This window comes from Panthera uncia, chromosome F2 (assembly GCF_023721935.1).
Source record: "Panthera uncia isolate 11264 chromosome F2, Puncia_PCG_1.0, whole genome shotgun sequence".
Lineage (NCBI taxonomy): Eukaryota > Metazoa > Chordata > Mammalia > Carnivora > Felidae > Panthera > Panthera uncia.
The window spans coordinates 45,660,232-45,672,421 of NC_064812.1; the positions used below are offsets into that span (position 1 = coordinate 45,660,232).

The following is a 12,190-nucleotide window of genomic DNA, read 5'->3' on the forward strand; positions in this document are numbered from 1 at the left end:
GTATTCTCATGTTTTCTATGATAAACAAGTCTTAAAAATGAAAAGGTCAAACGACAGGGGGGCCCACCATTCATTCATTTTACATTTTACAGTATTTTCTTTCACTTGATCCTCATAAGAACCCCGCCAAACAGGTATTATAATCCTGAACTTTATAACGAGGAAAAGAAGAAGTGATGAAACTTATACAAGTTCATTTATATAACTACTGGCACCTTTTTATTTTTTCCTACACCATAAGAGCTACTGATAATTTGAAAACAAAGATGTAGGCAGACAAGAAGAAAATGAGGGTTAGCATTAAAGGTAAAATGCAGACTGGGTACCTGCATTGCAAGAGCGTGAAGACATGTGACATCCTAAAAGGCCCAATATAATTGAGAATGTCAAGGCCACTTATTCCAAAACTATAACATTACCCATTTATGTACACAATTTAATATAATTTATGTGCACAATTAACTGTGAACGTAGTAAGAGTGTCTGTGTGGGGCTTACAACATAGATATTCAAACAGGAACACTAGATTCCTTTGCAGATCTGTTCAGAGGAGGTATGATGGAAGTTGGTCCCCTCTCTTGGTAATTTGGGCAATGGGGATAGTCCAGTGAGCATGTTTATGAGTGATGCCTGTAACAGCAAAACAGACATTTTTTTTAAAATAAGCTCAAAACTATAGCTACATAGACTAGAGACTATGGCTTTATTACTTGATCCTCAAGATGACAAATTAGTCAAACCCAATATGAAATGAAATGAAATTACACACAAAAATATTTTATAAGCTTGTTCATCTTCTCTACCTAGAGAAATCTACTCTTCTTTTAAAGCTGAGATGGAATACTATTTCCTAGGTGTCACTTTCTCTAAACACTAGAGTCAGAATGAATTACTTCCTCTTCCACACTTCAACACTGCTGGAATAGTAATTATCACAATGCATCAAAAATAATTATTTATAGGTCTCTCTATCCTGCTAGATAATATTTCAAGAAGGCAAGGCTGTAGATTGTTCATGTTGTATACTCAGTACCATATAAAATGCCAGGCTATAAAATAGGTCCCGGTAAAATTTTCTTTGAATTAATATTGAGCTATCTAAAGAAGATAATTCACAAGTCCAGTGAAAAGGAAACATAATGGAGGAGTGCCTGGGTGTCTCAGTTGCTTAAGCATATGACTCTTGATATCAGCTCAGGTCATGATCTCAGGGTTGTGAGATCAAGCCCCAGGTGGGGCTCCGTGCTGAGCATGGAACCTGCTTGGGACTGTCTCTCTTGCTCCTCTCTGCCCCTCTCCCCGCTAGCACGCACGCTCTCTCTTTCAAAAATAAACAAATAAACATTTAAAAAAAGGAAATATAATGAAAAGGCAGAGTCCATTAAATCTACTGTATACCCTCTACTTTGGTTTTTTTAGGCCCCATCCCCATAGGCATGGTTTAATATGTAACTCAAATGCTACTTTGACCATTAGGATTCTCCTGACTTTTTCAAGTTATAATATCTGTTTCCTTCTCTGCATTTCCAAGCATTTTACCTCCACCAAAGCCTTTACTCACTAGCCTTTTTTATTTTTAAAAAAACTTCTGAAGGGATAATTTCCCATCTTACAGATATTTAAATATAAAATGTATACCTAGAGCTGGCCCAGCACGATACACACCCAGTCCGTGTTTGTTTGTTAACAATTTATTAGACTTGAAAATATTCAAAAGATCATAGACTGTATCATTTCCACTGTAACCAAGATGAAGGCCAGAGTGATCTCAGGAGCCTTTTGTCTTCCTGATGAGTCCTTCTATTGTGTCCCACTGCTCCTTAGTGACCTAACACAAACAGAAAGCCAAGTTAATGTGGTTCTTGCATATTTTTAAAGCTTAGTATCTTAGCTGCTAATATTATATTATATTCACAAAACGGCATTACCTTCCTCAGACTGTTGAATTCCCCTGAAATAAATGCTTCCTCTCCACCATCAAATCTAATGACCTGAAGGAAAAAAAAAAAAAAGCAAAAATTCTGAAACTAACGCCTTTTAAAATGGTTCTGAACCATTAGACATTCTCTCATCTTGATTGGATGGAACATCTCCTCGGCACTTTCAATCAAAGCCCAAATTCTGAAGACAAAAGTGATGATTAAACCTAATCTGATTAACTCATTTTAGAATCCTTTTTCCCCCCCCCATCTCCACAATTTCAAATTCTACCCGATATTAAAAATCATCTTAAAGGCATGTCTTCCAAGATAATTTGCATTTAATAAAATTAATTTATCCATGAAAAAATTCCATAGGCTAAACAATCTACATTAACATTTTATATTGTTTGCAGCTAAATAAATATTTTAAATCATATTTATATTCAATATTGTCAGGACTGGTTCCACAACATGCCTTTCCACCCCAAATCCACGTCCCCCAAAAGTTAAGAGAAACAATGCTTACTGCCCCATTAATCCAAGAAGCATAGTCACTACAAAGAAAAGCAGCAAGATTTGCAAGTTCTTCTGTAGTTCCCAGCCGACCACAGGGGATTCTGTCAATCATTTCTTTCTCAAATTCTCCAGTTGGGTCAAGACGGCTAAAGGCACCCTTAGATATTAAGAAAATAGTTAGGTCGCGTTTTTTGTTAACGCAACTCCTTTCCTATCTAAGAAACAAGTTTGTAAGCAATGGAATATTACTATGGCAGCCTGTTCATACCTTAGGCCTTGTAAACAACAGAGGAGATTGCCAAATTCTTCCATATTCATTTTAGCTCAAAGCAGGACATTTTATCTTATACTGACATAAAAAAAATTACCAGAAAATATGACCTTTTTACCTTTGTTTTCTTCATCCATAAAATAAGGATACCTGTCATTAGCCACCTCACAAGACTGTTATAAGCATCCAAGGAGAAAAGGTGTATGAAAGTACTCGGAAATACCTACAAGCCCAGTGTGCAGGACATAGTAGTGATATTGTCATTTGATTTAGAAATCACAAAAGTACCTCAAATAGGAAACCTTTCAGGGGAAATTCCTTTTCTCCTCCTTTCTTCTCAAAATAATTGGAAAGGAGGAAAACAAGTAGGGAGGAATACTAAATTCAAGTAGGTCTTAAAAGAAAAAAAAAAAAACAAAAAACTAAATTTGCCAAACAATGTCTGCCTTCTGTTAATGATATGAAGGTGCGGACCAAGATGAAGTACGTATGTGTGCGGATCAAAAAATAAATACACAAAAGACTGGGTTTCTCTGTATCAATGCCTGGGAGCCGAGGTGACAGCTGTCTTCAATAAAACAGGTATGAGACAGAGCAAGCCCTCAGGAGGCCCCTTGGGGGGTCCTCCAGCTCTCCCTGCGCACAAATCAACCGGTGGAGACAAAGGGTAGCAACGGGCTACCTGGCTCTACCAGTGCTTGCTTCAGAGTTTCTAGACTTCAATTTTCTTTTAAACTCTTTAAAGCTACATGCGTGTTATCTGTGTACAATTTATACCTCTACTGCTACGCTGCAAGCTCCTTGATCACAAGGACCTATACCTCTATTGCTACATTGTAAGCTCCTTGACAGCAAGGACTCTGTCACAAATGTTTTTGTATTTTCTCAGCACCTTTGCATACAGCAGACACTCAATATATGTTAAATAAGTAAATAAAATGCAGGTGATCTTTCCTAGTTAGTGAGGGCTTAAAAAGAAGCTCTGTGACTCCAGGGTTTTCTTCGGATAGCGCTCAGCACAGTGCTGCCCTGAATCACGTGTGTTAATACATGCTTTTGAGTTATTTTTCCATTAATTGTATTAGACTCTTTACTATTGAAGTGTCAAATAAGATAGTCAAGTTTCAGTCACTCAGGTAGTTCTCCTTTCCATTTCCCCCCCCCTTCAAGCTGCTAAGGAAACTAATACAGGCATTTCCTCGTTGATATTTAATACCCAGAACTACCTACAATCCAAATGCTCCCTAGCATTATTTTCTAAAGTATTTATTGATACAACTAGAACAAGTGATCACACTTCACTGAGGCCTTCAGAGCTATATGCCAGTTAGTGTTGTAAATTCTTGCTTCACATGAAAACAGAAAGTGAGAGGGAAGTTATCTGGGGCAGTGTGAGAGAACACAGAACCTGTGGACATTCTGAGCAGCAACCGTAACAGCACTAGTGATCATTATAAGTTGCAGTCAGTATCTGTAATGATTATTAATTATAGGTGAAATGCACGCCATCAGAAAGATTTGTAATCAGAGACATGGGAGTCAAATGGCATGCATAATTGAGTGTCTGAAAGTGAAAGGCAGAGACGTGAGCAAAGAAAATGCTACCTATCACAAGAGCAGAGAACCTTCTAGAACATCTCTTAAAATAAAAATATACTTCCATTTCCAGGAACTAAAAAAAAAAGGATGTCAATCAAAGAAAGACTCCTTAAAATACGGTGAAGATTAAGAAATATAGGGTAATAACAGATCACTGAAGCAAATCAGACAAAATACCAAAACTGATGGCACAAAAGATCCCAGATTACGACACTGAAATAGATCTTATCAAGAAATTATATAGCTGCTGTATTCCTGTCCACCTCCTTACTTATAGTGGATAATGGCAAAACCCTCTTCTCTACCACTAGGGCCCCAAGCTCAGACATCTCTGACAAGTCCTGCACACAACAATCAGAATATTTCTATCAATATTTCATTCCTTAATCATTCACAATGAGCTACTAGGCAAACTAAACCTTACTTTCGTTTTTATAGGCCCCGGTTGAATCACATTGAATCGTAGTCCATATCTACCCCATTCAGCTGCAAGAGACCTAAAAATTAAAAAACGTAGATTCTGAAATATTACACTATATGCTAAAAATGCTAACAACCAAGACTCACTGCATGCTCACTACATGCCAGGGACTACAACCCCGAAGTACGTACTATTATTATTCCCCATATTACAGACAAGGAAACTGAGGCACAGAGAGGTTAAATCACTTGCTCTGGGTCACACAGCCAGTAAATCAACTTTAAGTGGTCTAGCTCCAGAATTTGTACCTTTAATCACTCTGTTTTAATATCTACTATTTATGTAGCAGGATTCTCACACAGAGTCCTGACGCCAAGGCTTTTCTTTCCAGGAAGCAACTTTATTTGTGCCAGCATCGCTCAGTTGGGTTCATTTCTGAAGAACTGAGCCCCGAACACCACGTGGCATAGTTTTTTACATATTTTTTACTTCTTTGTCTCCCACATATGGTAACATACAAACATGTAGTCTGATTAAGTGTCCCATGTTACAAGGTCATGAAGGATGTTGTCATGTATACGTATACATGCGTATACAGATTGCCTTGAGGTTTTTTTCTTTTTTCTTTTCTTTCCTTAGGGAGGGGACCCTACCACATTTACATTTTAGTGTCCTTCCATAATCACTATGCTCTACCACCCACCATTTACACTGCCAAACCAAGTCCAATATCAAAATACATTATTAGAGTATCACAATTTAGCATGAAGAGTGAGAGAAGCATGCCCTCCCCCACATCTTCTGGAGTTCAGTCCTACATGTACAAAGTCCAAAATAGCTTGACTTATATATAGGCCATTGGATTACAATGTTTACAGCATCACAAGTGCTTTTAAGTAAGAGATGAATTACAAAGATATAAAATACTATCTATATCCATGTTTAATGAGGCTTTAATATAATTGTTGAACTGCACTCAAAAGGAAATAGGAACCTAACAAAATCTTACTAAATGGTATGACACAAAATATAACAATAATAGAAAACATGGAAACTTGAAGCAATCTGTTTTAAAACCCTACTTGATAGGTCTTAACTTTTATTGTCTCATTTTAGGAATTTATATTCATATGTACATTTGTGTCTATATATACTTAATCTAGTTTTAAAAAATGACTTAGGGTAACCATTGAAAAATATATAAATAATGCAAATAAGGAAGATAAAATCATTTGAAGGAAAGAAAAAGAAGAAGGAAGGCAGGAAAGAAGGAACGAAGATAAAAAAAGGATAAGGAAACACAAAGGAACCAAGAATGGAGCTAATACCTAAATGTTCTATGGCATTCCATATAATCACAATACGTGGGTCACAAATTTGCATCCATTCTTTCCATGACACTATGCAAAAATGAAACCTAATCAGTTACACACTTTGCAGTGCCCATAAGGAAAAAGCAAGCTAATATCTCAGGAAAAGCACAACTGTTCCTGATTAAAAAAAAAAAAAAAAAAAAAAAAAAAGATCAGAAAAACACTTCTTTCAAGAAGACTTCTAAAATGAAAATTGTGTAATGTAATAATACAATACTGAATATTTACAATAGATACAAAGAGATAAGTCTTATGGAACTACAAGAAATCAATTAACATGACCCAACAAGATCAATTCAAAGGCCAAATCAGAGGGTGCCTGGGTGGCTCAGTTGGTTAAGCCTCTCACTCTTGATTTTGGCTCAGGTCATGATTTCATGGTTCCATTCATGAGATTGAGCCCTGAGACAGGTTCTGGGTTGATAGCATATGGAGCCTGCTTAGGATTCTGTCTCTGCCTGTCTCTGCCCCTCCTATGTGTGTTCTCTCTGTCTCTCAAAATGAATAAATAAACATTAAAAAAAAAAAAAAACCCCACAAACAGCAATTCAGCAAAATTCATTCTATTGGGGTGGGGGTGGGAGGGCAGGTGCTCCAAACACAGTCTGTTAATCTGTCTTAATCCATGGGTGCATTTTAGAGAATGGGTGGATTGCATCTCTTTGGGGCAAATCATACATAAAGATTGCTTCCCTGAGTGATACCTTTGACAGAATTCATGACCATACCTACCCTTGGCATGTACTTGTAGTGCATCTGCTCCAAATTGCTAGGAAAGTAGTAACTTCATGTCCTAACAGAATTACCGAGCCAAGCAGAGTTTATGGCTTCCTGTGAAAAACTGAGCAACCTATTAAGGAAACATGCCTAGAGGAAAAGCCATCCGATCTCTGCTGAGAGGTGCAACAGATAAACTTTTTCCAGTCCTAACTCTCATTAAACTAGTTTATATTCTGATAACATGATAAGAAATCCACCTCATCAGCTCATTTTGCGTGACAAGATGCTAAGCACAATATACTCATTATATGTTAGCCATTATTGTTGTTAAATCAACAGATGTTTATCGTGTACTTACTGTGAGCTGCTAACACTTTATAAGTGTTGCTTACCCTCAAAGAAAGGCAGTCTCTGCTCTCAAGAGAGCAGTCTTATTCTCTCAAAAGAAGCCAGCTCAGTTATATCACAAAGTAGTTACTCTTCTGGGAACTATGTAAGGTGTGCCATGACTGCTTAAAGGAAGAAGTACTTGAGTCTACTCAGAGTGAGAAGGAAGGCTTCCTGGAGGAGGTGATATTTGAGTTAACACTTGAAGGAGTAGGAGTTTATGGTGAGAGGCAAGGGGGAGGAAAACAGGATGGGAGATACCAGAGCATAGGATGGAAAACAAAAGATAGCCCAGGCATATGGGCCAGAATGAGTGAAGGACAAAGGCACAAACAACATGCAGTATTTGGGGACTTATAAGGCCTTACTCAGTAGGACCATGTACCATAAAGTATGAGAAAAGAACTGATGGGAATGCAGGCTGGAGAGGAAGTACACATTTACTGAGTATCTATTTCATGCAATACACTATGCAGTAATAAAACAAAACAAAACAAAACAAAAGAACAAGCAGCACAGAATCATAGACCTTAAAGGACATGAAACTGAAACTTCTAACAAGATCAAAGGTCCTAACAAGACAAAAATATTTTTTGAGAGAGCACGCACACGTGATGGGGGTGGGGGGCACAGAGAGAGGGACAGAGAGAGAATCTTAAGCAGGCTCCATGCTCAGCACGGAGCCCGATGGAGGGCTCCATCTCCCGAATGAGTTCATGACCTGAGCCGAACGAAATCAAGAGAAGTTGGACACTTAACCGACTGAGCCACCCAGGCACCCAAGACAAATAGTGATACTGTACAAATGATGCCAAAATAGTCAAGTTCTAATTCCTTATTTCTAATACCATCTGACCTTAAAAAAAAGGTAATTATCTCTATTCACACTAAGACTCGACTTATAAGTATAGTAATATGTCTTTGTATCTCAAATAAATATATGTTACTGATTTAAACGTTAAAAAGAATTTTGAGACTACTTGGGAAAGAATAATTGTGCAGTTCAGCCAGCAAGGAGCAAGAGCTACACATCAGACCTTGCCAAGAAATAAGTATATGGAGATGAATAAGGCTTCTCCCTCACAGAACTCACATTCTAGTAGGGAAGTCAGACAGCTTGGACAGGATGTTAAAGAGTAGTCTTGCGTGTCCTTCCCTGTGCCCCTCATTGGTACACTACCTTCATTTTAGAATCTATAACAATGGGTGGCATTTATTTATTGGTGTGTTAGTCTTCTCACTAGACTAAAATAAAGTTTTAAGGGTGCAGAGAGTAGAGAATAATTCATTCTGTTCTAAAGAAATGAGAGAAAACATCACAGAGGAAGTGATATGATGACAGCCTTGAAAGTAGGGAAAATATCACAGCAAATTCCAACAGCAGCATAGCCCAAGCACAGAGAGATAAAAAATGCATGGCATATTTAAGGAAATACAGAACAGTTCAATGGAAATTAAGACACAAGAAAAATGGCATAAGACTATACACTCAGGTGGGGGTGAGGACTATTCTATCACTATCGTATCGTATCCCTGGTACCCAGCATAGTGTCAGGCACACAAAAGGCACAAAATAAATATTTATCCAATTAATCAGTGAATAAACAAAGGTCAGGGACCAGTTTATTTAGAATGCCATAATGAGTTTTGGCTTTTATTCTAAAGAGTCATGGAAAAATGATCTAAGATTTTAGCTAGGGAGTATCATAGGCATACCCGTATTTTTAGAGAGATGATTCTGGTGGGAATATGCATAAAAAATAAAGAGGGAAAAGACTGGTAGCAGAGAAACACATTAGAGGGCTATTACAGTAAGCCATGATGACAACTGACATTACCACAAAAACAGTGGCAAAGGTTGATGGGGAACAGATTCAAAGAGCTATCATATGCTGCTGAGAAAAGGCCACAAGATCTGGCAGTGGTGACTGGTTTATGTTAGTCCTATGAATCTCACACAGCAGGTACAATAAAAGGATGAAGGTGTGTTTAATAGAGATCAGAAATAGACTAAAGATAAAGGTATATGGGAGAACAAAAAGGCTGTACTCCTGTGCTATCTAATATGATAGCCACTAGCTATATGTAGCTATCTAATCTTAATTTTCATTTTAAAGTAATTAAAATTAAATAAAATTTAGGTTCTTAGTCACTGTAGCCACAATTCAAAGGTTCATATGCGGCTGTTGGATAGTGCCAAGTTATAAAACGCTTCCATTGCCGCAGAAAGTTCTATCGGGCAGTGCTGACCTTGACAAATAGGACTCATCCAAGAAACAGAAAGTATGTTTTCAAGTAAATCCAAATTAATCTTTGTTTTACTTTTCTCTGGATGGAGACTAGAATGAAGAAATTTAGCTCCATGAACTACCAAAGTACACTGTTTATCTTCAGTGATGAGATTAACATAGGAGTACTCACTTGTTCATGGCCTCCACACCCGCTTTGGCAGAAGCACTTGGTACTACAAAACCCGACCCACTTTCAGCATAGATGGTTGTAATAGCAAGAAATGCTGCTCCTGAAATTGGAAAAGGATATAGTAATTAACAATATGGCCAAATCTATGCACGTCAGGAAAACATGGTTTATAAGAATGGGATCTGATTCAAGAGGATATAACAAAAATGTAGCATTTTGTAAAACTTCAGTAGCCCTAAATTAATGAAAGAGTAATCTCTAAAACTGCTACATCTTGCTAGTAATCTTGCTGTCCATCAAGGCGGCCTAGTCTGTGCTTAAATGACATTCTATACCGGGTGAGTCAATATCGAGCCCCAAACCTCAGAGGCATGGCCCTATATAACCCCCTGCATAGTCAGCTGGATGGGATTTCCACTAACCAAGCACCCACTTAAGTAAGAATAAATTAGAATCACAACTATATTAGCAGGGACTTCTGCTTCCAGCCACGATGGACTTGCCCTCCTCCTGTAAACGTCTGCATAACACATACAATTACATGATACAACTATTTTCAGATACCATGCAGCAGGCAGGGAAAGACAGTGACCCCTGAGAGAAGAAAAACACATGAAGTGAGCCCTAAGGCCACCCCAGATTTTTGTCTAAAGGTACGATACATATACTATATACTCTACAATGTAATATATACCACAAACATACAATACTACACACACACACACACACACACACACACACACACACACACTGTACACATATACTATATAGACTATGAGATAAGGAAGAGAAATACAAGCGAAATATGGCATTCTCACTGAGTTGAGGAGACAGAGATCAGAGTTTGGGGAGACTGAGGAAGCTGGAATTTGTGAGGGGAGATCCCCCAAGGAGAGAAGTATGCAGATAGAGAACTCTAGAAATCTGCACAGTGTCTCTTTGAGTCTGGTCAAACAGCAAGCTGTCCGTGTCTAGGACGAGACTTCACGAGGCCAGGTGAAGAATAAGTGCCAGGGAGCTGGAAGCTGAACAAGTCCCAGACTTCACATAGGGCTGGGAGAGAAGGGAGTTCAAAGTAGCCTCACTGAACATCCAGGACTTTTAGTGGAGAATTCAGAAAGGCCATGCCTTACTAGGAGTGTTAAATTAGCTCAAAAGTAAAGACTACCCTACACGGATGCAAATAAAGCTTAAAAATGAATACCGAAATGACCAAGCTGATCCACAAGTAACAACTGTTTGCTAAAATAAAACTCAACACATTTCAAAGGAAAATTTTAATAAACACACACACATTCAACAACATAACATTCATAGCATGCAGTCAAAAATCGCTACACAAAAAAGACACAAACATAACTGGGAGAAAAATCAGTTAATAGAGTCTCAGAAATGCTACAAAAGATAGAATTGGCAGACAAAGACCTTTAAAATGATATTATAAATATGCTAAAAGATTTCAAGGAAAATGAGTATAATAAAAAATCAATAAAAATACAAAAATAAACCAAATAGGAATTCTAAAGCAAAAAAAAAAAAAAAAAAAAAAAAAAAAAAAAAAAAAATACACTATCTGAAATGAAAAATTAAATGAATGGGCTTATTTGTAGAAGAAAAGATCCACTGTCTTGAAGACATAGCATCAGCAATCAGTGAAAATGGAGGACAGTGGAAGGAAAGTAGTTGGGAAGGGAAAAAAATAACCAGAGCTTCAGTGAGCTGTAGAACAGTATCTAGCATGCTAGCATATGTACAATTGGTGTCCCAGAAGGAAGGGGAAGAAAAGTCACTTGGAGAAATAAAGACTGAAAACTTTTCATATTTGGTAAAATCTGTATCGATCCAGGGAGCTAAACAAATCCTAGGTAAGATGAATACAAAGAAAACCATACCAAGGCATATCATATCAGTCACTCAAAACCAGTGATAAAGAGAAAATCTTTTTTTTCTTTAAGATTTTATTTTTAAGTAATCTCCATACCCAATGTGGAGCGTGAACTTACAACCCTGAGATCAAGAGTCACATGCTCCACCTACTGAGCCAACCAGGTTCCCCAAAGAGAAAATCTTTTTTTCAACGTTTTTTTTTTTTTTTTTTTTTTTTTTTTTTTTTTTTTTGGGACAGAGAGAGACAGAGCATGAACGGGGGAGGGGCAGAGAGAGAGGGAGACACAGAATCGGAAGCAGGCTCCAGGCTCCGAGCCATCAGCCCAGAGCCTGACGCGGGGCTCGAACTCACGGACCGCGAGATCCTGACTTGGCTGAAGTCGGACGCTTAACCGACTGCGCCACCCAGGCGCCCCCCCAAAGAGAAAATCTTAATAGAACCAGAGGAAACAGTAAAAAACATAAACAAGGGAACAGATATTAAAAATATATTCACTGACAGTAGTACCTGGGTGGCTCAGTCAGTTATGCATCCAACTCTTCATTTTGGCTTAGGTCATGATCTCATGGTAGTGAGACCAAGCCCCTGTGCTGGATGTGGAGCCTGCTTAAGATTCTCTCTGTCCCTCTCCCTCTGCCCCTTCCCCGCTCATGCTGGCATTCTCTCAAAAAA

General features: G+C 38.0%; 1 protein-coding gene across 1 annotated transcript in view; it reads right to left on the reverse strand.

The window, feature by feature from the left end:
- Positions 1–1,675: 1,675 nt before the first annotated feature.
- DECR1 (2,4-dienoyl-CoA reductase 1) overlaps positions 1,676–12,190 on the reverse strand; it is a 39,877-nt gene continuing 29,362 nt past the window's right edge. The window contains exons 6-10 of the mRNA XM_049633594.1: positions 9,631–9,730; positions 4,733–4,805; positions 2,449–2,595; positions 1,929–1,991; positions 1,676–1,828 (exon numbers count right to left, since the gene is read on the reverse strand). Of these exons, the coding sequence (XP_049489551.1) occupies positions 1,769–1,828; positions 1,929–1,991; positions 2,449–2,595; positions 4,733–4,805; positions 9,631–9,730 (443 nt within the window). The 3' untranslated portion in view covers positions 1,676–1,768. The remainder of the gene's footprint in view (positions 1,829–1,928; positions 1,992–2,448; positions 2,596–4,732; positions 4,806–9,630; positions 9,731–12,190) is intronic.